At 38.0% G+C, this 27,898-nt stretch overlaps 2 protein-coding genes and 1 pseudogene across 5 annotated transcripts; 2 read left to right on the forward strand and 1 right to left on the reverse strand.

Moving 5' to 3' along the window:
- Positions 1–543: 543 nt before the first annotated feature.
- On the reverse strand, positions 544–5,232 carry LOC115756016 (C-factor). Of its 4 annotated transcripts, none has more exons than XM_030695687.2 (7): positions 4,929–5,232; positions 3,751–3,903; positions 3,322–3,415; positions 3,081–3,163; positions 1,629–1,785; positions 886–1,117; positions 544–664 (listed from the first exon to the last, which is right to left on the reverse strand). In XM_030695687.2, the coding sequence occupies exons 1-7, from the start codon at positions 5,103–5,105 to the stop codon at positions 631–633; spliced, it is 930 nt and encodes a 309-aa protein (XP_030551547.1). In that variant the 5' UTR covers positions 5,106–5,232; the 3' UTR covers positions 544–630. The 4 variants fall into 4 exon arrangements, with proteins under 4 accessions (XP_030551547.1, XP_030551548.1, XP_030551549.1 ...); XM_030695688.2 differs by having other exon boundaries at positions 1,629–1,782; positions 4,929–5,229; XM_030695689.2 differs by lacking the exon at positions 544–664 and adding an exon at positions 678–733 and having other exon boundaries at positions 768–1,117; positions 4,929–5,230.
- A 6,368-nt stretch (positions 5,233–11,600) lies between these two features.
- LOC115756020 (protein G1-like1) lies at positions 11,601–12,607 on the forward strand. Its single transcript, XM_030695693.2, has one exon. It carries the CDS (start codon positions 11,855–11,857, stop codon positions 12,392–12,394), a length of 540 nt encoding a protein of 179 aa, XP_030551553.1. The 5' UTR covers positions 11,601–11,854; the 3' UTR covers positions 12,395–12,607.
- A 9,008-nt stretch (positions 12,608–21,615) lies between these two features.
- Positions 21,616–22,587, forward strand: LOC115756017 (annotated as a pseudogene).
- Positions 22,588–27,898: the final 5,311 nt, after the last annotated feature.

Here is a 27,898-nt window from a genome sequence, read left to right on the forward strand (position 1 = left end):
TTGCTGTTAGCAAAAAAAAAAAAAAAATTTACATGATGGATTTCAAATGCCATTTTTGGGTAAATCTAAATTCGACACAACAATTTGACGACAATACAAATTTAGGGATTATGATTTAAAATCGACAGAATTGCCCCATCAAAATCGAACTTTAGTTGGAATATGATTTAAAACCTCGATGGTGCCTCACCCTAAATTACTTATTATTATAGATTATCATTAGTATCGAAATGAGAAAACGATTGAACGACCTTGAGCTGAAATCCTGAAACTAAGATCTATCTCACAGAAGTCCGGAAACCGCCCTTCCACCGCCTCAAAAGAGCGCCACCGCCGCCAAGGATCATGGCCAGTTCGTCACAAGCATTCTCCTTAAAAAATCCGACCATTACAGGTTTTGTAACTGTCAAACTTGAGGGGGCGGGGGCGGATAGAAGAAGAACAACGGGGAAGATAAACATGTTGGCTCGATCAAAATCCGTAAGAAGCTTTTTGGCAACACACCTTCCAACCGAGGCTACACCATCTGTAAGGACCACAGCATTGACGAAGAAGAAACCTCAGTGAACGCGAATTGAGCCTTTGTTTCGATAACCACACACTTGCCCGTAGGAGGGCGACCCCCGGGCTTCAACTAGCGATGAAGCCAACAAGGCCTCCTCTACTACAACAGAGAGTCAGGAAGGTTCACAATGCAAAATAAGGAACTTCTATAGTAAAAGAACAAAGAAATCTTTTCGAAAAAATTGCGGGTCAAAAAAGGGCACGACAAAACTATCAAAACAGTAAAGAACAGCAGGAGAAAATGTCGTTGGACAGGAGACTCTCTCTCTCTCTCTCTCTCAAGATAAATAAACAATTGAGCAATGTAATTGTATAGACTACCATGGGATTTCTTGACCATCCCAGGCGAAAAACTTGCCATTGTCTTGAATCTTTGCATGGTCAATAATTCCCAAGAGCTTCTGCACCGAATACTCCTTGGTGAAAAGCTTGCCTTCAGGAACATTTCTCTGAAACGGCTTCGAGAGATCTGTGTCCACTGTGCCTGGGTGCAGCAAAATGCAGATAACTGGATCCTTCCTACGTGCAAACTCCACTGATACCGTTTTTGTCACTGCAAGAATCAACTCGATCTTTAGGAACATGCAAAAACAACAACATTGATTGCCTCTCTACAGAGTTCTATAAGTGGGTGTAGATCTACACGAACCATTTTGGCCAAAAGAAAAGGGCATACCAACCATACAATAAAATGTGCAGACACTTGGATTTTGGGCACATTTAGCCAAGTGATTTGTCATACTTTAACTTCAGCATTTTAGTCCACAAAGTGAAGAGTGTCTGTTCATCTTCTCTCGGTATTCTCAGACTTGTCTTCCGGCTGCTCTAAGGTCAGCCACACAGGATGATTACTATTAGGACCCTAAAGAAAGATGAAAGGCATGTTTGTTTTTACACACATGAAAAGTAGACGGCCTAAACTTCCTAAAACTAGAGAACAGGACATCGCTCACAAATGCCCCAACGTACATAATTTGTGTAGACAATTTCCTCAGACCATATTAGCCAATTTTCAAGACAAACCTTAGTGCTTTCATGAAGGCCAGAAAAGGAAGAAACTTTACACTGATTCAATGCAGCTTTGGAGGATCGATAAGAGTGCCACCCACCAAGGCGATTGTCCCCAATTGAACCCACCCGGGCACTGATATTGGCCACAACAGCAACATCTCTATCAGTACCAGTGCCTCCACCAGCCTTTAGAAGGGGCCACATGTGCTGCTAGGGCAGATTATATCGGTTAGTGATACATGATTAAAGTTTGACTCTTATAGAGAAGGATACACATTTTTATTTGTGGCCACAGTTTTAAAGGAAAACTCATTGGCTTTGACATTGAATCCAGCCATCTCTGTGTCTACAAGATTAACTTCTAAAATCAACCCCTCCAAGTCTCAATTGTATGCAAAAAAAAAAAATGAAAATCTCAATTGTACAGAGTTATAACCGCTCCATTCAAGACACACCCTATGGCATGAAAAATATAAGATATGAAGTACATTAGTTTGACAATTCCCCGAATTTTAACTAAACAACATCAGAGGCCTTGCATTTCCGAAAGAGTGGAAAGCATTGAAGTTCATAGCATCAGAAACTAGAGAAGGTAGAACTCTATGAGAAACTAGACAAGTTTTGTCTGTACAAGGGAAGTTCTTTTGTGACTGTGGAATTTTATTCTTCCTACATTAATTTAAAGAGGTAGAAAAGGAAGTTTTTAATTATTTCGAGAATTTTCTGCAACTCGGTTAAGAAAATTCCCAGTTGCGTTACTTTGGGACCAACGTAAGGCTGTGAACAAGACCTTTAATGAATGCTTCGGAAAAACAAGACCAGTAATTACTTAAAAAAGGAAAAACACTCTCAGAAAGAGAAATGAGCTTAAGTTACCTATAGAAAGTGTTAAACCTCCATCCACCTCACTTTCCAGTGTCACCGTCAAACAATTTTCTGTGACATGCCACGCATAAATTCCTCTATCTAAACAAAAAGGAAGATACACCTAAATGGGAAGGCTGAAATAGCAGCTTCAACAATCTCGTTTTTAAGAAGGCGCGGTGTCATTGCATGGTTTGCAAAGAACGCATTAAATGCACAAGTATCCATTGCTAAGATGATTGCCTGAAGAAACTAGGAGTTCGGACAAACTGTAAGACTATACACATCTTAGCCATTAATTGGACAGCTCTAACTTAAATTGAAGAACAAGTAATGCTAGAAAAGTAAAGAAGGTTGGTCATGGGTTAAAATGCACTGACAGTCCTCAGTAACTTCAGAAGATACTATGGAAGTCTTCTACTTCAGACCCACAGAACAAAGGCAAGACCTGAACCAGTTATACCAGCCCCTCTAGCAATTCATTTCAATCAAACGATTAGCGCATGATGAAATATTCAAACATCACTAAGAGTAGAAATGCCTTGAGAAATTAGAGGCTCAACGACTCGAATATCTTAAGAATGTTGACAACTCATTAGCAAAAAAAAAAAAAAGGCAAATGTAAAACCCAAGAAAAGTACCTTGATGACAAGGATAGGGCCCACAGCATTAACCTCATACGTGAGCAGCAATGATGACTTCTCTACTTTGAGGAGTGTCGTTTCTGCACTGAGAGACAATGAATAAATTTTTAATGAGTCATCAAAGAGCAAAAGGGGGACGTCGAAAAAGTAAGCTACAGTTACCACATACATTGAGCTCAAGGCTGTTCAATGTCAAGGAGCTTAGAAGTCTAAAGGGAATTGGCCTAGATCGCTTTACCTGGTTGGAGCACATCAGGTATTGAAAGAATTCCGGATGCATTAACCAGAAGATTCAAGAAGCCATATCTATCTCTTATGGACTTTGCAGATGCCTAAAAGGTAATTCTGTGTCAGATGAATCTGTCGAATACATATGAGTAGCTATTTCATCGGTTTATATAATTGCAGTTCACAATGCCAAAAGACCGTACATCTCCAGAATGTCTTGATATATATATATATATGCATAACTTTCTTTAAATCTCCGCCCTCAAAACCAGGAAAAAAAGAATCACGGTTTTTAAAAATGTTGATTTTCTGTGAACAGGACTATCCCAGCTAAACGAGACACCTAATTATAAAGTGCTTGCAGACCAACCACAAACCTCGAAGATTTCTTTTTTTGAAGCTGCAGTGAGAAATTAACGCTGAGATGGAGAAAAATGACCTCTATGGTACTTTCATTGGTTGCGTCGAGTGGCAGAATGCTAAGGCGTTCAGCAAACATATTTTTGAGCGAAAGAAGCCCTAATGCCTCGTTAGGTTTGCGGCATGTAGCAATGACATGCCCTTTTTCACTATTTTGAAGCAGCTGCTTGACCTAATGAAGCAGGAACAAAATTAATAAAATCCTGTACAGGCCAAGTCAAATGATCGGCTGCAGCAGATTTGACAATTCCACTCAACTTGAAGACAAAAGGAAAGAGAAAATGAAATCAGTATAACTGCTAAATGAATCAATACAGCGAAGGATCTGTCTGCAAATAAGAAAGCAAAAAAGGTGCAAGAACAGCAAATACTGTTCAAGGACTTTCATATGTTGTTTTCTTTGGCTATGCATCACCAGGGTAGACTACTTAAAGAAACTGCCAAATTGGATTAATATGAATTCACAAGTTAGCTAGCAATAGCTGCTCCATCGCAAAAAAAAAAAGAAAAATCGCCCGAAGCATATATAGTGAAGAAGGTCATAACCCCTCTAGACATGTAAACTCATCAAGCAATGGAAGAGATGACTACTCTGTTATTTCTATAGCTTTTGAAAGGTGATAATTATGTCTAGCAATGTAGTTACGATGAATTAACAGTGCACAACCCGCTAGAAGCAAAAACGCACCAAGGGCTTTGTAAGACTGATTATTTCGTATCTTTTTTTCCTGGCTTTCAATATGCATCGGATCATTTTGTAGCCTTCCGTAGAAATTCAAGAAGTCATTTGCTTTAATCATGCATGTCCTTTCCACGATCATTTAAACTTGAAATCTTCTTGCCTCGTGATGTCATTGCCCCGAAGGATCAAATAATCCTATCTCCTACCCTATGCACTGTCAAATCACTAACCATGTCTCTCCATTTGCTATCAATTCCGAAACTTAAGATAGTGTCCCACGACTAGCTCAAGCAGTGAACTTGCACTTACTTACACAGCCGTGAGCGAACCCAGAAGATTAACCAGAATTTCATCACACAATGCGAAAAATTCTGACAAGATAGCACGTCGTATAACAAATCAAGGGCGAGAATAAAGAAGCGAGGCGAAACCCATTAAAATGAAGGCCCTAATCGATGAGAAAGAACCCAATCATAAGCCACATTGCCCAACTACAAGAAGAGAAAAATGCTCACGAATTCAAGCCCGATCCCCCTGGAAGCGCCCTGCACCATGGAAACCCCGCCTTCCCATTTCACAGAATCAGAGGAAGAAGAAGAAGAAGAGGAGGAGCGAATCGTCGTTGAAAGCACTGGGCGAAGACAACAGGAAAATGTCATGGATGCGCGCTTGGCGAATGCAAGCAGTTTCATTCTCTACGGACTCCTCTCTCGTTCTCGCTCTCCCAGAGGCAGGCTCATAGCAGGATTGGCTATGTGGAGGAAAGTTATGGGGGTCGTGAGCAAAACGAAGTTCGAGTGGAAGAAAGAAATGGCTCAGCTTCATCCACGCACGTACTGTTCGACGAAGGAATTCCCACTGGCATCAATGTGATGGGCCTTAACCACCCGGTCGGCCGCCCGATTTGCGGAACCTGGACAATGGGCCAGAGAAACCCTTCGGCCCAACAGGTCTCTACAGTATTGATAATTGAGCTCACGGCCCACGGGCTTTCATCCAGGCCCATGACCCACCGTACGGATAAAAGACGATCGGTCTCTATCACCGCGCTTAGATATGGAGGATCTAAGACGAGAACACTTTCCGTTTCACTTTCTCTTCACGCTCTCAACGGAAACTCCAACCCTTCATGCACAGCTAGGGTTTCCACAACAGATGTGAATGGAGCTCGAATCTTCCTCACAAATATACCTCCTTCCATCTAATATCTCTCACTCTTTTCGAACAACAACGTTATATGTCCCTCGGTTTTCGGTTGGAAGAAATCTTCACAAATCGTGTATTCCATTATAAATAATATCAATTCGGTCCTCGGATTTATTGATGGCTCTTGAGGAGCAATCTTACGAGGTGAAAATCTCACGTTCGGTTTTGAATTAGCGATGGGAATAATGATAGCATTATCATATTATGATTATGTAATAGTTCAAGTACAACCGATGTAGTTGAGGCCCAATCCAAATATAATTTCTGGGGGGTGGAATTTGTGGCGTCAACCTACGGGATTTTATGTTTTTCTAATTTCTTCTCTACGAGAGATTGCCTTTTGATTTACTAGAAGAAGTAGAGAAAGCATTAGTAGCTATAACTATCATTTGAATGCGAAGTGTTCACGATTTTTCAAAAGTTATTTTGATTGGGAGATTATTGTGTCGCGTCGTGTCGTGGGACCAAATTGGCTTATTTCCACACAAAAGTCGTTGCTCGATTGGTCTAACCTTCCAAGGCCCACCGACGTGATGGCCGAAGCAGCACGAACCGCAAAGACGACGGATAGCCCCACCAGCATCGTGAGCCAACAAGCATACTGTGCACTGGTCAAGATGAGATCACGACTCACGAGGGACAAAGGTTGAGTACATTTTTTTTTTTTTTTTACGGAAAGATCGATATGGAATAGATAGATATGATGAGTTTGAAAATTTTCGTTAACTTTATGAATTAAACAGGATAAATTTATTGTGGCATACATAGGAGAAAATATGAAAAAAAATTATAAATCTATTCTACTAGTACTAAATTCAGTTTGAAATCTTTTTGCATTAGCACCCGTTTGGTCCCTAATTTTGGCTCGAAAATCATTGACAAGAACATCGGCCGTCCTATGTGAAATTACCAGCGCTGACATGGACATTTTTAATCATAATCTTTATGTAAATTTTTTGTTATTTTTTTTTCTTTTTTGTGCTTTACTTCCCCTCCTTTTTGGCTCGACCCTCATCGACCCTGGGCTAGGGGGTCGTGGCCCTCACGACCCCCTGGCAAAGTCCAACCAGTGGGCCTTGCTAGAAAAGAACATCATAAAAACATTCATAAAATTATTAAAATATTAGTAAAATGTCCATGTCAATGCCAATCGTGCCACGTCGGACGACCGGTATTTACATCAGAAATTTTCGACTAGCCGGCGAGGATCGATCAGTAGTCCTCACCGCCCACTAGGGCAAGGGCTCACGCGTCCCCTCACCGGCCTCGAGCGAGGGCGTCCCGGGCCTCGTCTGTGTTCAGCAAAGTCCGATTAATGGGCCTTGCTGGAACTCAACCAAAAATAAAACACAAAAAACAGAAAAGAAAAAACAAAACATTATTAAAATGTTCATAGAATTATCAAAAATATTAATAAAATATTCACGTCAATACCAGTCATACTATATCGGACGATCGATGTCCACATTAGAAATTTCGATCAAAATTGGCTAGGCGGCTCAATCGATACAATTACAAAATTTCTTAAGACTTTTTTTTATTATCTTTTCATTCTTTTGTTTTACAAGTCTAGATGAAACAGCGGATATTGCCAAAGAAGGTGGTTAAAAAAGAGCATGTTTCCACAGTGAGGAGAAAAGGACAGAGAGATAAAATGGGAAATGATTGGCAGTGACCATTTGACGAAATGACGTGACATCCGACTTGTCATCACTTCAGTCTATGCGTGGGTCCCACTTTTGTCTCCTCTTCCACCTTCGGACACACGGTATCTGTGGCTGCTGTCTTTTCCTTTAAATCTTGTCGTTTAACGTTCGATAAAGCAGATCGATTTGCGATATGGAGGATGATCGAAGGCTGTTTATCCTTAAAAAAATTAATATTCATATTGATCGAAAAAATAAATCAACAAAAAATATTTTTTATTTTTCAAAAACTGACGTTCGTATAAAATTGCCGGCGATAATAAAAATAGTTTCTCTTAACTAATTATTCTAAGCAATATAAGAAAGTATTATTATGAAAAATATTTTCTTAATAACTTATTTTTCAAAAAAAAAAAAAACACACCTAAGGGTGCATTCGTTTCGATAAAATGAGTGATTTAAAAAATACCCATTTGAAAAAACGAGCTACATACGTAGGAGCGGTAACTAGAGTACTAGAGCTAAGGAGCTAGAGGGACGGAAGTGTTTTGCTTATATCGCTTAAAAAAATTAAATAGATAGAAAAAATTCCTACTGCCTACGAAAATAGTTAGGCATAAATTAGCATCAATAATGCAAATATTTTCTGCTAACTAATTTTGCTAAACGATATAAATTATATTTTGAAAATTAGTTTTTAAAGCGCTCATTTTTCCCGAAACAAACACACCGTAAACATCGATCGCGAATCTAGTTCTTTTGTTGTATCTCTAATTCGAAACTCACCGCATCGGATGTTTTATCACGGGCATCCTAGACAACTACAATGAAATACTCCGTCTTGAATGAAGATCTACTTAACCTCCATTTTGTAATTGTCGATGCCTTCGTGCATTTGACCGTCGTAGCCGAAGGGGATGGAGTCAAGATCTTCGCTTCCGACGAAGCTTCGCAAGCACGGAGCTTCGAACCTTGACTCATTGCCATTGACATTGACAAGCCTCTAGATTTGGAGGCAATGAGTCTTCGAATCTAGAGGCAGTCAATTTAGATCTCCAAGGTGATATCGAGCTCATTGAGACCTCGACATGACGCCGGTGGCCAAGTGCGGTGAGCATGATGAAAGTCGATGATGTTGGTATTGACCAAAAACGGCGCGCAACGACGTATCAAGGAGGGAGAGATAGAGAGAGACCATTATCATAGGTGATAGTGGATGAGAAACAATCGCCATAATCAATACATATCAAAAGTGCACATTGTGAAGCACATATGTTAGAGATTTCGAGTTTTTATTCCCCTAATAAATACGTCGTTTTATAAGACATTAAATCCACCCGACGTGAGATGAAATCGGTTATTATTTCTTTTCGCTAATGAACACACATGATCTCTTCTCCAACCATTTGAAATCGATTGTTATTACAAGTGCTCAATTTAGTAGGCCACAATTATGAATCGATTATGCCGTACCTAATCAGAAAGAAAAATCACTAATTGGTAGGCCACAATTATGAATTAACTAACATGTGAGCTCAATTTTAAAAAATTACAAGTGCCATTCATATTTGTAGCCCATTACTAAAACGCAAATGATGGCACGACATGACAGTGTAATCGTGGACCCAAACAATTTCACAACTTTTTCCTTTTTAATGTTATGTGCTGGCCACAAATTTTTTGTGGTTAAGCATTGAACCATCTGTTGTCAAAACCGTCCACCGTCAAAATGGCCATGGACGGCCAACCTAGCAAGGCTCTTATTGGAAAAAATGAGAAAATTTCAAAAAATGGCCCAAAGTCCTCTCATTTTCTAAAAGGAAAATTCGAAATGAGGGTTTGAAGTGTTTTCATTTTTTCAAATAAAGACGCAAAGTTAACTTTATTTTAAATAAGGGCATAAAGTGTCTTTTTTATTTCAAAAAAGGGCTTGAGCAAGGATATTATTATCATTTTCTTTTTTTATTTTATTTCTTTTTTCCTTTCTTCGTATCTTCTTTCCCTTTTTTTTAGTTTACTGTTCATCGTCTTCTACCTTTTTCCATCTTGTTCTGCGTTGTGTTGCAGGTCTTCATATTCAACAAACTGGACAGAACCTTCAACCACCAAAACTCAGAAAGCACCAATTTTGTATTTTTATTGCTCTTTCCTTGTTTTTTTTTTTTTGTTTCTTCTTTCCTTTTTTTTGTTTTGTTTACTGTTCATCATCTTCTGCCTTCTTCCATCTTCGTTTGCGTCAAAGAACCTTCCGGTAATTTAGGGCTTGTATGGTAACATTCTCATTCTCTAATTTTGATTCTGAGAACAAAAAAAGATGAGAATCTCGTTTGGTAACACAAATAAATTTGATTTTGATTTTGTTCCCATATTTAGTTTTAGACAATCATAATTAGTTTTATAGCAAAATCCAGAATAAAAAAAAATTGATTCTGGAAAAAAGAATCACTTTTGAGAATCACAAAATAAAATGAAGTCTCACATCTCTCACTTTTCCCTTTCAGTTCTTTCATCACTTTTCCTCAACCTAATAGAAATAAAATAATTTTTAAAAAATGGAAAATTGTTAAAAATCACAAAAAATTTAGAAAATCCCTAAAAATAGAATAAGCTTATATTAGGCTAGTTTGACCTCATTTTCATAAATTTAGGCCTAAATTTCCTATATTTCATAGATTTTACTCTTCCGTAAAAAATGTCACAGAAAATGATGGCATCCAATATGTGGATGATAATATATATACTCGTAGCCGTGTATCACAAAATGTAAATATTTGCACCTAGAGCTGAAGGATGTTTAGGACAGAAGCTGCAAAATGATAGTGAAGGACTTGTACTTCATATCAAGGAGGATAATTTATTTATTTATTTTTTTGTTAGTGGATAATTTGCTATTTGGTTGCTATGTTTGTATGTATTTTAGATAACACAACATTTAAAGAAAAAAAATGAATTTCTAATATGGGAACTGTCCCATGCTTCAATTGAACTTCAAACGTAATGGATCAATTTCTCTTAGCTGCATCAAGTAGGATCTCACTTCTGATTTCACCTCCATTTTTCCAACCCTTTTCCTTAGTCCCATTTCAATTATGGGACAGAACACACGCAGAAAATTCATTCTCTTTGCTAATCTTGTCTCAGCATGTCCATTAACATAGGATTCTTCTTGTTATGCAGTAGACTTAACATCTTTTCCGCCCGTTGTTCTGATGGTTGGTGGAGTTTTTCCCCTTTCCATCAACACTACAGTGAAATCCCATCCTTTTTTTTTTCACAGGAAAATTGATCTCGCTCATGTGTGCCACGAGGAGACAATCTATACGACCTCACCATGTGAAGTTCTTTGTTGCTGCATCATATGAAAGTCGACAAGCATGTGTCTAGATCATGTTCATGCTGTAAAGAATTTATGATGCGCACCACCACTCTCGTGCAGATTGTATATGAGTCAGCGGTGTCTCTCGGCTTCTGGTGAGAATGGTTGGATCTTTAAGAACCCTAGTTTTCAAAAGGGTTCTAGGAAAACAGGCCACAAACACTCCCAAATTGAATAAAATCTGTGTATATCTACAAGTGCCGAGATCTCTCTCCCCCGAAGAGTTAAAGTTGGCAGCTTTCACTACTTCTCCACCTTCAAGTGTCTCCGTAAGAGTTGATTTCGCCCTTCATTATCATTTTTGAGAAATCCTCTAGAAATTGACTCTTCAAGGTGTGCCTTGGAATCAGAACGTGAGAAGTTGTTTTAACTCCTCTAGTTTTCTTGTGTCAATGCTGGTGAATAGCAGCAGCTCATTTACTGAAGAAAAACCAAAGGTCGATGCATGAAAGTTCGTTACATTTTATGAATAGCAGCGGCTATGCGATCCCATCGGCCTTCGCCGATCCCCCCACCAGCAGTGGGCCGGTTGCCACAGGCCGAAGGTGCAGCCCTTCCACTCATATGCCTGTTTTTTCATTTTTCTTAATTTCTTTATTTTTAAAAAAAATTTATAAAAATAAAAAAATAGAGAAAAAAGAAACAAAAAAATGAGAAATGACGAAAGTGCCGTTTAGGTCCGGCCCTTTTTTAAAAATTTATGACATCTTCATATCCTTATTGAAACATATTATGTCACTTCAGATCCTTATTTAAAATAAGGTTAACTTGAAATCCTTATTTGAGAAAATGAGAGCATTTATGGCCATTTTTTGGAATTTTTTGAAAAAAAATGATGGAGTGAAAAGTTGTCGGAGCAAGCGAGCTCACGTAGCAACGTCACAGGTGAATCTCTCTTCGTCTTCTTAGCGTGAGGCCTCCGCAAGATTTTTATTCCATCCTGCGACCCGCCACGCTCTCTTCACCTCTTATTTATATCCCCCTCTCTCTAGCCTGTACTCATCTCCTTCCACTAACTATGGCCTCCATTGAACAGAGTAGTTAAGATAAGAAAAGGGGATCTTCTTCTCTACCCATTTGAAGCCAAACTCCATGAATTCTCGTTCATGATCATGTAATCATCTATTCTGATGCCAACTCTTGCTTCTCACAATCCTTAAGTACAGCGAGATAGAGAGAGAGAGAGATCCCACTCATATTGCTTTATCTCAACATGTCGGCCGCCGTAGCCGCTGCAGCAGCCGCGGCGTTGAGCAGCCGGTGCAACTCCATTGGCACGACCTCCGCCGCCCCTGCCGCTGCAAGATCCGGTCTCCACCAGTCGTTCACATATCCTCCGCCAGTGTTGCTGCCGCCAGCCCTGAGCCGCTACGAGTTGCAGAAGCGGCGTGACTGGGGTGCGTTCCAGCAGTACCTGCGCGACCACCGGCCGCTGCTGCTTCTGACGCGGTGCAGTGCCGGGCACGTGCTCGAGTTCCTCAGGCACCTCGACCAGTTCGGGAAGACCAAGGTCCACGCCGAGGGCTGCCCCTTGTTCGGGTGCCCGCAGACGTCGCCGGCGTGCCCGTGCCCGCTGCGGCAGGCTTGGGAGAGCCTCGACGCGGTCGTGGGGCGGCTGCTGGCGGCCTTTGAGGAGAGCGGCGGGGACCCGGAGGCGAACCCGTTTGGGGCGCGGGCGGTGAGGGTGTACCTGAGGGAGGTGAGGGATGCGCAGGTCAAGGCCAGAGGGATCGTTCGAGACAAGAAGCGGTAGAAGAAGCAATGCGAAGAGCCGAGGTCGGCCGCAATAATGTTTCCGCACGAACGATTATAGCGGTGTTCGACTGCTTGATTGATGCTGGAGAGAATTTTCAAGAATAATTAATCAATTTCATGTGGCTTTTTATTTTCTTGATCTTGTGTAGCTATTACTAGATGGATCGACCACACGATACATCATTTTGTGAATTTCAACCATTGAATTTTTCTTGTCGAGATATCAAAGCGAGCAACATCTAATATGTGATAAATTCTGGGCAACATCTAATATGTGTGTATGTACATGTAGAATGCGTGTATGGTTAGGTAGATGGAGTAATTTAATGTGTTTGGCACCCTTACATGTCTATGTAATGGGAATATGTAACTTAAGATTTGTTTGTTTCATTAAAAATGAATAACTTAAGAGATATTTTCCTTTTCAAATGATCATTTGAATCACTTGAGGTAATTAATTAATAGAGCATGCGTTCATTATTTTCAATAATTTGTATCTTAATGTTTTCGTTGACAATGAAAATATTATTCGTTTCATAAGTAATATAAGTTATTGTACTTTGAAAAATATTTTTTTATAAATGATTTATTTTTTGGTGAAATAAAGAAGCCTAAAAATTAGATCATCATTGCAGACTTCATATTTTGCCGCTCCAATTATTGCTTTCTTGGTTAATATAATGGTTTTGCTGAGCCGCCATGTTGTCTAGGCCCTCTTGGGTAATCTGAAAGGCAGAGGAAAAGGAACTGATGCATCTGTTTACACTACGAAATCTTGCAAAGGTTTAATTACAGAGGAAAATGATAGGTTTTAAGTTGAGGCTCTCGCAAAAAATAATGCTTTGAATTTTTTTTTAAATAATTAGTCAATGAAATTTTCATTATTGATAATAATTTATGTCTAAATATGTCCGTTGTTGAAATATATTTTATGTTAATTCATTTTTGTAAGTGATTCAAGCGATCATTTTTTGAAAAATATTTTTTCAATAATTCATTTTTTGTTAAGAAAACGCACCACGAGTGTTGACAATTTTTTTATTCATGCATGGAATATTTAGCGTAGATGATGCAAAATCTGATCTAAATTGCAACAATACTTACCCAATAAGTTTCAAAAAATTTTACCAGTACATATATGACATTGCTGCATTACATATGGAGTTATTTTGTAAAGATCTTTTATAGGCTTCCCTCGTTATTTTTTGCGAACCCGGTTGAGTTATCCCAAAGCTTTGGGTACTCGAGCGAGATTGAAGCGCTATCCTTCTTACTTGATGGGCATCTTCTAGTCTTTAACGTGCTCTACTTATCGCTTGATAAATCACCGACCATTGATTATGTGAACGAGAGTTTGATAAAAGGTTGATACATATTATAGAGGGTTTCGGATCTCAAAGAGAAGTTATGGAGAAGGAATTGAGAAAATATCTCTCCAAATTTCATCGAAATTTGTCACTTGAACTTTGAAATTAATTGAGTTCGTAAATAAGTACTCGTATATTTTCGTTGTCGAATTTTCTTGAATTTGAGTTGTTTAATTAAGTGGGTTTCAAAGAGAGTCAAATAATAACTACATGAATTCTGAATGAGCAAGGTATAACTCAAAATAGAAAGATCGCATATCCTTGCATTTTATAAATTTGCAAACTTCTCAATTATTAATCACTATAACAAAATCATTTTTTTTTTTAGGTCAACACTTTTGGGGCAAAAGTGATGGAAGATAGCCACGATGAAGGTATTGCTTATTCGTAGCAATAGGTCTCCTCTGCGGCCGAGAAAATAATTCTCGCGGTAGAAAATTAGATATGTTACTACGAAAAAAGAAAAAAAATAACTGGGGTCGTAGCTTTTACTGTTAGCCAGGAATTATTCTGTTTCGCCGCCAACAATATGAACTTAGGGCAATAATTTCATGGTGAATGTTTCGTGCCGGTGTATCTCGTATTTAAACATGAAAATATTGTTGGTGAGTGAAGTTGAGACTTGTTGCCACAAAAAGTACTTTTGGAACATCATGTCAAATCTTTTGTTACGGAAAGCTTTATTGTGGCGGCATGCTGGCAGCGATGGGCTGAATCTTTAGGGCGAGCAAAATTCTACTTTCAAAGTTATTTTTGAGCTAGTTCCAAAAGTTAAAAAAACATTACTTCTCTTTCATAAGTACAATATCTCAATATCAATATATCTTTCACTTCGACTTCTTTTCATTTTCGGCGCCTCTCATTTTCGGCGCCTCTGTCCCAATCACACCTCCACCGTCACCGCCCACCGCCGCCACCCGCTGCCACCCGCCGCCACCGTCGTCCACCGCCACCACCAGCGTAAAAAATAACTAATATTTTTTATTTTTAAAAAATAAAAATATTTTTAATAATATAAATTATTTTTTAAAGAGACTTTAAAAAATTAGAGTAAAGTAGAAATATTTCGGCCATTGACAATAATTTTTCATAGAAGATTTGTATTAATAATGTTTTAGGAGTAGAAATTTTTCACCGTTATCAATCGCTTTTCTCCGATCATAAATCAACTTCTAGAGTCAAAGTAGAAAAAATTAACTTTTGGAGTAAAAGTAGAAAAATTAACTTCTAAAGAAAAAAAAAACAACTTATACTCAAAATTAAAAGTAAAAAAATCAATTTCTGAAGTAGAAGTGTTGTCATGCGCGCCTTAGCCACCAATTTTCGTGACTAAACGATTTTAGCTTGCACGACAAAAGCACTTTTCGTGGCAATGTAATACATTTGTGGCCACGAAATAATGTTGGTGGCAAATATTTCAGGACACTTTATCCCATATTTAATTCCCAAAACAATTTTCCAAGAGTAATAATGAAATTGCTTTTGTGGCTATAGATCATACATTGCAACGAAATATTTACATCGTGGCAAATGTTGATGGTAGTAGGTCAGGACTCCAGCGACAAAGTTGGTTCGTGGCTGTGAAGTGTGATCCGTAGCCACGAGTTTCCCGCGATGGTCAAATTGTCGGGGCCGTAGGTAATTCATTTTCTTTGTGACAACAGAAGAAATTTACGTCACTGAGAATGTCTCTGTCATTGTCAAATTCACTGCCAGGAAATACTAATTACTTGACACTAGTACAAAGTTAATCACGTTCCATGTCTATTATTGATTATAGATGATTAACATTAGCAAATTATTGACGGCGCAAGGTTAATTAATTCTGAATTATATTATTTGGACGAATAAAAGTAAGCATCCCAGTTATGGAACAAGTGAGTCGTCAACCAAATTAGCCACATTGCTTAGTGCAAACTTGCCAATTTAGTACAACCGAAGCATTATGATAGCTGATGTGGGGGAAATGTTAAACACGAGTCATATAATTATAAACATAAAAATAATTACCTACAATTATTATCTGTATTATAAAATAAGAATAGATCAATTTTGGACGTCGACAGAATATATGTTACTTGGGGTATATGTTGAAAAGCATGGACGACTACATGTTATATATAACAATCACACCCATTTCACGTAAATAAGTATATAATGTTTAGTAAGTAGTAATAATTTAAATACATGAGTAAGTTATTAATTTCGAATAGTAAGTACAACCAATTTTAAATAATACTTAAGTGTTACAATTATAGGTAGTGTTGTCATTAATTCTATGCTTATTATGTCTAATGATATCAGCTTTAATTTCGGGTAATATAATAGTCATAACTCTAAACATTTTATTTGAATATTTGAGACGTAAACATAAAATAAATTTGTAAAATACCTGGGCGGGAAAAATCCTACCCTTTTTTGGCAGGAATTTTGTTAGCTTCTCGATATTATTGCGATTTAAAAGAAATAGGGTTACTTAAACTATAAATCTTGAACATCTTACGTTTTGATGTATTTCAACTTTTTAAATCATAAATGTTATTGCCAACAGGTATGCGGCCTTGCCGATAAAGAAAGGGTCACGAGGACATTAACAAAGGAAAGATTGGGAGAGTGGGGCCGGAGAGTTTAGTGCTAGGGTTCGTTCTCTATAAACTCCATACACACATGTACAAAAAAAAAAAAAAAAGAGAGACTAAAAGAAAATCATTAAATTTGTTATGGTCTTAAATAAAGTAGGTATATTATCCGTAAAAAAAAAAATTCGTGGCAAGTTTGGTTGAATGAAATATGCTTCAGTATATATAGTATATCATACTTGTCATCTTTTATAATATAGGGGACGTGCGTGGTGGCTCGACTATCTAGAGACCCTTTGAACACTTTGCAGAGGTTTTATATTAACAAGCGACATCAAGTTGCTATGTTAAAAACACGCGACGCGTGGTTAATTGTTCTAAATTATTTTGTTAATTTCATTTTAAATTTACAAATATAATTTTTTTTATCACAAATTGCTCGTGGCAATCACGCAAGCACAATTAATGAGTTTTCTTTTTAAAAAAAATCATGAGATGTTCAAGACTTATTGCTCGCACGCGTAATTCATATCGGGTGCAACACTCCTCTTGTTCCACATGCACCGGGTAATTATCTGAGACACATAGATCGTGCTCTTAGGGTGGCCCTAATAGAATACTCAAGTGTAGTGATTCAATCTCAATCCTTGAGCGAGAAGACCGAACACGCTTATCATTTGAGCAACTCCTTACTGTATGAGTTACTAGGAGGCAACCTACTCTCGTCTCCGATCAAGAAACTCATTTGTAACAGCAAAGTTAATGCCCATCATCGATTAATAACAAAAGTTCCACAGGTAATCATTATTCATAATTTTCATATTGTTATAATACCTATCGAGACAGCCCTTTGGACAGAACAAACGAGAGATACCTCATGAATTAACCCATATAAATACAGAGTCTTGAACCAGTTTCCAAGTTAAGGGAAATATTGCCAGAGAAAGGCAAGAGAGGAGAGATGGAATCGCCAACAGAAGAGAAAGTAAGTCTCCCTGTGTCGATCTCCGCATCAAAAGAATGGCGACGTCTCACAAAACTGGAGGTCTTAAGCCTGGTCATGTCCCCATTTGCCTCTCGATTAAGCTTTGATAAGCAAGCGCTGGGAATACGGATGGGGTCCATCATTTGGACGGCGAAACGGGGTTTCTGCAGCAATTGGCTGAGGCATTTGACTTTGAAGATGTTGCATTTTTTCAGTTCTTTTTCTTTGCGTTTTTCATGCTTTTGACGGAAGTGCGATACAGAAATTTGATACCTTCGCCTGGAAAGATCATAGAGAGAGCCCAAATTCGAGCTTGTTAACATATCCAGTTAAACCCACATTTACTCAAAAACTTAAACTAATGAGTTATGGGTCAACATGAGTATATTAACTGTTTTACACAAAAAATGGTTCTGATTTTTTTTTTTTTCGAAAAAATGATTCTGATTTTTTTTTTTGTCATAAAAAAATGGTTCTGGTTGGAAAGACTGATTATTTGACCACTCATGGTGATGACATAATGTGGTCTGTTTGGTTGTATCAGTAAGAGGGACCTCCATTTCTTTATCATGATACAACATTGCGAAAGATAAACTAAACTATGATGATGATGATAGTAACAATAACAATAGCAGTAACAATAATAAAAAACAACACCAATAATAATAAAAAGAAGCTTTGGTCCTAAGATTCTCTACCCAATTGAGAATAAAATTCTTTTCTCGACGCAATTGGGATTTTTAATTATGAAATTACCTAATTTACGAGGGTTCCAAATCCAACCTATTAGGAATGCTTCAAAAGTGAAATTTCCTGGAGGTAGGTTGTATCACAATAAAGTAATAACGATGATAGTCACGTGAAATTTCGTTCCCATAGCAAATTTAAGAAGAGCCCTTTTAAAACGTTTCTTTGCTTTTAGATCTTGTTATCGGGGAGAAATACATCGTTTCTTTGTGCTTGTTAGCTTAGGAAAGAGCATAATGATGGGGCACCTAAAACTGGATTAATGATGTTTCTTTGATTTTGGATCTAAAATTCTTACAGTGTGGTCTTCTTAATGGAGCTAATTCTGTTAGAACATATAGGCTTATACTTCAACCTTTTGTCCCACGTAGGAAAAGTGCTAAACTGTTCACATCTTCCAAGCCTATATAAAGACTTTAACCTTTTGCCCCACATGGGGAGAGTGGGAAACTCTTCACATCTTCCAAGCCTATATAAAAGCTTCTCTTATATATAAAATAACGTGTAAAAATGTACAAGATAAGCCTTTATATAGGCTTGTAAGAGGTGAAGAGTTTAGTACTCTTCCTATGTGGAACAAAAGGTTGAAGTATAAGCTTATATTTATAACAAATTCTTCACCGGTGCTTTCAAAATCAAATTGTACTTGCCGGTTCAACTAATTGACTAGGAGCGGTTCACTAGCGCTTTCAAAATCATACTGCACTTGCCGGTTCAACCGATTGACCGAGAGCAGTTCATGATTCGATCCATTTCAATGCTTGTGACAGTTTGCGATCTAAAACTGAATTGGAAACGGCATTGATCTGGTTCCGCGGAGCAATTAAACTGGCAATGACCTAGGTTTTGAACCAAGGGCTTGTCTTTCCTTGGAATAACAACCTCTCACATGCCTCTGTTATTTACCCAATTTTTACCTTGTATCTAATTGTGCCAACAATTACATGGATACTTATATGAAGCACTAAAATGATAAATAGTAGCAGAAGACTCTACTGGGGTTTTGACCTGGGGATATGTAAGCATCAAGTCAACACAAAGTTAATGGTTGCTGTTGAGAATGAAGTTCATTAGGCTATAGCATCCTAGAAGTGTCTTCTCATTTTTTGCGAATTTGCAATTGTGTCAGCATCACATTTCATTATGTCGTACTTTTTATAGGTCCTTCTTTAGCATTTTATCTTCCCTAGTGTTCCATATTGTCGTTTTTACAAAGTTGGCTTCTTCCTCTCTTTCTGTTTTGTCCTTTCAGAGGATAAATACTAAACTGCTCTGAACTTTGGTTGATAGATGTTTGTTGCAGGTCATGGGAAAAGGGACACTTTTAGTGTCAAAAATTATTTATGGAGGTTATTTTGGTGGCAAAAGTTTCAATCAAATCATTTAAGTGTCAAGTCGAAAACAAAAGGATCACTTTAATACATCCGGCGAAAAATTCTGTCCATTCTTAATACATGGCATTTTTAATTAAATTTTAAGTGGCATTTTTTTTTTAAGAAAAATGAAGTCTACGTGGGCTTCCACTTGGACTTCAAAATTTAGAAAAAAATTAAAAATAAAATTAGATTTAAAAAAATTAATAGAAAATGTTTACTTAAAATAGATTGAAATAAGCTAAAAAAAAAGCAAAACAAGCTAAAAAAATTATGTTATATAAATTAATTATATTCAATAAATAAATACACTCAATTCACTTCTATAAACCTCTTTCTATTTTCTCCCGTTCTCACTCATTTAGTACTTCCACCTTAATTTGAATATGAATTTTTAAATTTAATTAAATATGAAAGTGTTTTAGGAATTTAAATGAAATATGAATCATTTAGATTGGACTGTTTTCGATCTGAGTTCGCTCATCCGTCGGACTGATCTATTGTATAGACAGCCTAATATTTCTTTTTACAAGTATGGATGAAATAGCGGATATTACTAAAGAAGGTAGTAAAAAAAGAGCTGCCTCCTGGGAAAAAAAAAATAATGATTGGTGGTGACGTTTGATGACATGATGTGACATCCGAGCTGTCGTCACTTCAGGACCTGGGTTTTGTCCTTGTCCCAGTCTATGCGTGGGCCCCTCTCTTGTCTCCCTCGTCCACCTTCACACATAATCTACGGCTGATAACTTTCCTAGTCCCACATGTTGTCATCTGCACCACATCTTGCTAACTATGGTTAGATCTTTGTCGTGCATGTCAGATAAAGAAAGATCTATTAGTTGATGCGGAGGATGATTTAACGATACGTTTTATTTGATGAAAAGAGAATAAACTGAAAAGTATTGTTCAAAAAAATATTATTAAAGTCGATTGCAAAAAAATTGAATAAAGTGAAAATATGTTTTACTTTTCGCGAAAATATTTAGTTTTTGAAAATATTTAAACTCTATAAGAAATTACTTGTAGGAAAATATTTTGTCAATAATTTATTTTTTTTGCGACATCATATTATTTTATCACAAGCATCCACGATATATTCTATTATAAATCAAGATATTTCTGTTTCATATGAAGTTGGAGAGTAATGTCGTGTGGGATACATGTATCCCATCCCTATCCCATCCATCTCTTTCTCTCTCTAAAACCCCCTTCCCAAATTGCCGCCACCACCATAGTCAAGCTCGTCGCAGGGAGCTTTGAGCTCCAGCTCTTTGCCAAAGACAAACCTCTAGATTTCGAGACAAATGATCTTTTAAGAGCATATTTGGTAATAATTCTACTCGCGAGAATAATTTCTGAACGAAAATGATTTTTTTTTTTTATAATTTTCTATTCTAAATGAAGATCTTTCTATTTAACATGATGTTGGAGAGTAATGTCGCATGGTTACGTACATACATCATGTCCCTATCCCATCCACTTTCTCTCTCTTGTTAACCCCTTTCCGAAATTGCCGCTGTCGCTGTTGCTGCCGCTGCCACTGCCACCATGCTTTTGACCGTTGTAGCATATGGGCTTGAAGTCGAGCTCGTCGCTTCCGACAAAGCTCAGCACGGAGCTTCGAGCTCCGGCTCGTTGCCATTGACAGGCCTCTAGATCTAGGGGCGCGACATCTCCTCTGCGGTCATTTAGGAGGTCTCGAAGGAGACATTGAGCTCATTGGAACATTGACACGACGTCATAGGCTAGGCGCAGGGTCCCATGGGGCATGCGAGAAACAATCACCATAGCCAACATTCGCGCAAAAATTTGAAATAAATTTCACTCAAACATGAGACGGAATGATAGGCCCTCTCTCCCACCTATTTGGAATCGCTTACCATTTGTTCCATACCTAATCACAAAAAAAAAAAAAAGTCTCTCCTAATGAATAGGCTGCAATTACAAGGACCACTAACATGTAAACTTGATTGAAAAATTATTTGTGCTAATTATGTTTGTAGCCCGTTAATGGAAAAGGACGGCGAATGACAAGTCGTCGGAGCAACCAAGCTCATGTAGCAATGCACGTCTGAGTATTGTCTTCTTAGGACTAGATCTAAACAAGATTTTTGGTTCCATCCTGCGACCCTCCACGCTCTCTTCTCCTCTTATTTATATCCCTCTCCCTCTCTCTCTCTCCCTCTCTCTCTCTAGCCTGTACTTATCTCCTTCCACTAACTATTGCCTCCACTGAAGAGAGTAGTCAAGATCAGAAAAGGGGGATCTTCTTCTCTACCCTTTTGAAGCAGAACTCCATGAATTCTCGTTCCTGATCATGTCATCATCTCTTCTGATGCCAACTCTTGCTTCTTACAATCCTTAAGCAGAGAGAGAGAGAGAGAGAGAGAGAGAGAGGGAGAGATCCCACTCATATTGATTATCTCAACATGTCGGCCGCCGTAGCCGCTGCAGCAGCTGCGGCGTTGAGCAGCCAGTGCAACTCCATCGCCACGACCACCGCCGCCTCTGCCTCTGCAAGATCCGATCTCCACCAGTCGTTCACATATCCTCCGCCAGTGTTGCTGCCGCCAGCCCTGAGCCGCTACGAGTAGCTGAAGCGGCACGACTGGAGCGCGTTCCAGCAGTACCTGCGCGACCACCAGCCGCCGCTGCTTCTGTCGCGGTGCAGCGGCATGCACGTGCTCGAGTTCCTCAGCCACCTCGACAAGTTCGGGAAGACCAAGGTCCACGCCGAGGGCTGCCCCTTGTTCGGGTGCCGCAGCCATCGCCGGCGTGTCCGTGCCCGCTGCGGCAGGCCTGGGGGAGCCTGGACGCTGTCATGGGGCGGCTCAGGGCTGCCTTCGAGGAGAGCGGCGGGGACCCGGAGGCGAACCCGTTCGGGGCGCGGGCGGTGAGGGTGTACCTGAGGGAGGTGAAGGATGCGCAGGTCAAGGCCAGAGGGATCGTTCGCGACAAGAAGCAGCGGAAGAAGCAATGCGAAGAGCCGAGGTCGGACGCAAAAATGTTTCCGCACTAACCGATTATAGTGGCGTTCGTGTGCTTGATTGATGCTAGAGAGAATTTTCAAGAATAATTGATCTATTTCATGTGGCTTTTTTTTTTTCTTTTCTGGTTTTGTGTAGCTATTGTGAAATGGATCGCACACTATACCCAGCTGGAATTTGTAACTTAGATTGAATTATCATCGAGGACTCTGTACTCTTAACGCATCAATCATTACTTGTCCTTGAAATTTCACTCAATGTGTGGTGTGGTATTCAAACTCTTAATTTGTCCAATAGGCCCTGAATTTTATTTTAATGTATAACGTCAAACTTTTAGTTTATTAAATACATTCGCTAAACTTTTGGTTTATGTTTGATCTTGCCTCCAAACTAGATGAAAGTGTTCGGTTTTATCTTTGTACGTGAATTAATTGAATGATAACATTGAACATTTTCATATAATTTATGGTCTAAATTGAACAAACATCGAAAGTTCGGGAATTGTATTGAACAAATATAAAGTTCAAGGACGACATTGCACATTGGGTTAAAATCTATGAACCACATTTAACGAATTTAAAGTTCATGGACCATATTGCACATTAGTCCAAAGTTCAAAGATCATTTATGTCGTATTTCCATAGTATAATGGTATTGCGGAGCCGCGATGTTGTCTTGTTCCTCTTGGCTAACTTGAAGGCGGAGGAAAAATTAACTAAACAGATTATATTAGAAAACCGTGCGAAGGTTTAATTACTGGGGGAAATGAAAGGTTTTGGACTCAGTGTTGAAGAAATTTGATTCGTGCATTAAATATTTTGCTAAGATTATGCAGCATCTGATCTGAACTGCAACATTACTTAATTAATACGTTCTTAAAAAAATTATTGGGGCCACGAATTAATGTTCGTGGCAAATTCTTTGAGACACTTTGTCCCATATTTAACTTCGAAAATAAATTTCTGTGACTAAAAATGAAACTGCTTACATGGCTACAGATTACATACAGTGCAACGAAAAATTTAGGCTCCATTGGATTCACGAAAAGTGAATAATTTGGAAGACATTTTTATAAGATTGCTTGGTTTTACCGCTTGAAATAATTAGTCAATTTAAGAAATATTTTTCAACTCATTCAATTCTTCATGAAACAAATGGAACCTTATTTCGTGGCAAATGTTCATGGTAGTAGGTCACTTGAACTCGATGGTCAAATTGTTGTGGCCATTGGTAATTCATTTTCTTGGTGACAATAAACGAAACTTATGGCACTGGAAATGTCTTTGTCATTGTCAAATTCAATGCCAGGAAATGCTAGTACAAAATTGATCACATGTCATGTCTGTTGACCACAAACAACTAACGTTAGCAAATTATAGAAGGCGCAAGGTTAATTAATTTTGAATTATATTCTTAGGACGAATACAATAATCACCACAGTGATCGAATAGGTGAGTCGTCAATCAAATTAACCACATTACTTAGTGTAAACTAGGATCGAAGGGTTGCCAATTTAGTACAACCCAAGCATCACGATAGCTGATATGGGGGAGACGTTAAGCACGAGTCATATAGTTACTTACATAACAAGAATTAACTAATCTCGTTGACAATTACAATCATTATCCACAATTCATGGGGAGAATTATCAAAAAAATCATATACTTATAATAATTGTCTATTTGGTTGGTTGGCACTAACGTGGTGTCACCGACGCCGAGGTGGCAAATTTTTTGGTAATATTCTAATATTTTTCAATTCTTTAATAAATTTTTATTCTTTTAATAAATTTTCCATCTTTTTTTTATTTTTTAATTTATTAGGGCTTGGGCCAGCAAGAGGCTGCCATCACCCAAAGAAAAACACAAAAAAATTCAAAAAATAGTAAAATATAAATAAAAAATTGACATGTCAGCGCCGGCCGACCAAATGGATTGAATTGGCACAATTACAAACGGTTTAAGACTAAATTGGCAAAAAAAAAAAAAGAAAAGGGGGTTAGGATTGAATTGGTATAATTGTTATAAGGTTAGGACTTGTTTAGTAATTTTTCTTAATATATGAAATATGATAAATGAATTTTGTATGTTGGCAGAATATATGTTACTTGGAGTATATGTTTAAAAGCATGAACAACGACATGTTTAAATAACAATCACACCCATTTTACGTAAATAAGTATACAATGTTTAGTAAGTAGTGATAAATTAAATACATGAGTAAGTTATTACTTATGAATGGTCAGTACAAACTAATTTTAAATGATACTTAAGTGTTACGATTTTAGTTCGCGCTATCTTTAATTCTATACTTTTTATAGTATATCTAATGATATTAGTTTTAATTTTGGATAATATAATAGTCATAACTCTAACATTAAATTTAGTACATTTTCTTAGAATATTTGCGAGGTGAACATTAAAAAAAAAATTCACAAAGTACCTGGGCGGGAAAATCCTATCCTTTTGGCAGCCTAATTCAAAACTTTCATTGCCAAAAAGCTTTTCTTGCCTATTCGATCAGGAATAGAAGAAAATCTCCGCCATATCTCGCTATAAATAAGCGAGAATTATGTTAGCTTCTCGATATTATTGAGATATAAAAGCAAGAAATAGGGTTGCTTAAACTATAAATCTTGAACGTCTTACATTTTGATGTATTTTCAACCTTCTAAATAATAAATGTTATTGCCAACGGGCATGTGGCTCTGCCGATAAAGGGAGGGGCTCGGGGACATTAAAAAGGGGAAGATTGAGGGAGTGGCGGCCGGAGAATTTCAATTGGGTTGGTTCGCTGAAAACTTTGTACAAGATTAAAAGAAAATCAGGAATGTTGTTATAGTCTTAAATTAAGTAGATATATTATCCGTAAGAGTTTATTTTCGTGATGAGTTTGGTTGAATGAAATATGCTTTGTAGTATATATAATATATCATTTTTGTCATCTAGGGGACGAACGTGGAGGCCCGACTATTTAGAGATCCTTAGAACACTTTGCAAAGGATTTATATGAACAAATGACATCAAGTTCCTAAGTTACAAACCCATGACGCGTAATTAATTGTTCTAAATTGCTATGTTAATTTCATTTTAAATTAATAAATATTAATTTTTATCACAAACTGCTCGTGGCAATCATACAAGAAAAATCAATGAGTTTCCTTTAAAAAAAAAAACATCATGAGATGTTTGAAACTTATTGATCACATGCCTAATTCAAATCGGATGTGGCAATCCTCCTATCCCCCACACACCGAATAATTATCTGAGGCATAGAGACTGCGCTCCTAGGGTGGCCTCAAGAGAATACTTAAGTGTAGTGATTCGAACCCAATTCTTGAGCGAGAAGAACGAACACGCTTATCATTTGAGCATATAGGAGTTAGTAGGAGGCAACGTGCTATCCGCTCCGATAAAAAAAATCATTGGTAATAGCAAAGTTAATGTCCATTATCCATTACTAACGGAAGTTTCACAAGTAATTACCATTCATGAGTTCATATTAAGCTTGATAAGTAAGCACTGGGAATACAGGTGGAGTCCAACGAATCGGCTGAGGCATTCGACTTTGAAGATGTTGCGTTTCAGTTCTTCTTTTTCGTTTTCCATGCTTTGCGGTGGTGGACGATGCCAACAAATTATTGTTCTTATTCTGCTCTTTCAATGGCGGAAACCTCAGTCGGTCATGTAAGATATTGTGAAAGGAGGTTTACATTTTAGCTGTGGCTGCACCCGGATGACAAGTGCTCGACTCCTGACGATAAAAGATTCCGTTAACCGCGCCAACGTAGATGAATTTGCAGATCCTGCTGCTGGTGCATTTGCTTCACAGTGCATGATCTGAGCGCCGCCATGTATGAGCAAGGCGATGTCCCTCCTGGGACGAGCGCCGGCAATGGCAAGAAGGATGGCTTTCGGACAATAGCTGGGGACACATCGAGCGCCGCGACCACGGACGTCGTCCAATGTCTTCTTGGCTAGGTCCTGTTCGCGAAGGATGACACCCGGACCTTGGCCATACTCTTCAGATGGATTTGGGACGTATGAAATGACGGCGCGGAAAAAGTGGTTTCATGTTTGACGGTTGGATACGTAATCAATGGCTCACATGAGAAAAAAAATGAAGGTTAAGAGTGATAATGAAGTATTTGGTATACCTTACCTGTCGAGTCAACAATAAAACGCCACATTCATTGATCGACACGTGTCACACTTAAGATTTTTCAGAAAACCCTTTTTTCACTCAACTTCTCTTTTCCATAAAACAACCCCCGCCTTTGCCAAAGGTGAATCTCTGCAATGCCTCTTGGAGGTCGAGGACTCAACCCTCGTCGCAAGCTTCTGAGAGTAAGGGGAGGATGTGGTCAGAGATCTCGTGGCTGACGGTCTCCGAGATGAACTGCTTGAACAACCTAGTGGTAAACCTGGCGATTGACGGTGTTGATATGTCAATATCAGCCGCGTCACGATAGACGGTCAAGGTCCATGTTAGAGATTTTCGATCAAAATAGGTTGGATAGACTGAATTAATACAAATGTAAAAAATTTAGGACTTAATTAGCCAAAAAAAAAAAAAGTTTAAAATTGAATTGACACAATTACAATAAGTTGAGAACTTTTTTTTTGGTAATTCTCGCCATCTTTAACGACAAAGTGGTTCGTAGCTATAAAGTATGATTTGTAACCACAAGCTTCATTTGATGGTCAAATTGTCGTGGCTGTTGGTAATTCGTTTTCTTTGTGACAATAAACGTTAACTTATAGCGCTGGAAATGTCTCTGTCGTTGCCAAATTCACTGCCAGGAAATACTAATTTTGTAACATTAGAACAAAATTGATCACATTTCATGTCTATTCATCATAAATAATTAACGTCAGCAAATTATCGAAGGCGCCAGGTTAATTTATTTTAAATCATATCATTGGGACGTACTAAGTAAGCACTACAGTTACTGAACAATTGAGTCGTCAACCAAACTGGCCACATTACTTAGGGCAAACTAGGATTGAAGGGTTGCCAATTTAATACAACCGAAGCATCATGATAGCTGACGTGGGAGTAACGTTAGACACGGGTCATATAATTAAAAACATAATAATAATGAACTAATATTGTTGACGGGAAATATACTAAATCAATTTTATAGTTGACGGGAAATATGTTACTAGTAGTATATGTTGAAAAGCACGAACAACTACATGTTATAAGTAAGATTAATGCCATGAAAAACTTCAAATTAGTACACCCGTGACAAATTTACCCCAAACTAATTTTTTGATCACTAAAAATTTCAAAATGGTATACCTATGATAAATTTACCCCAAACTAATTTTTTTATCACGAAAAATCTCAAATCGATACATTTGTGACAAATTTACCTCAAAGTGATACACATGTGATAAATTTACATTTCGTTAATTTCTGTAAAATTGAGTTAATACTACGAAAAACTTCAAATTGG

This window comes from Rhodamnia argentea, chromosome 9 (assembly GCF_020921035.1).
Source record: "Rhodamnia argentea isolate NSW1041297 chromosome 9, ASM2092103v1, whole genome shotgun sequence".
In the NCBI taxonomy this organism is placed as follows: Eukaryota; Viridiplantae; Streptophyta; class Magnoliopsida; order Myrtales; family Myrtaceae; genus Rhodamnia; species Rhodamnia argentea.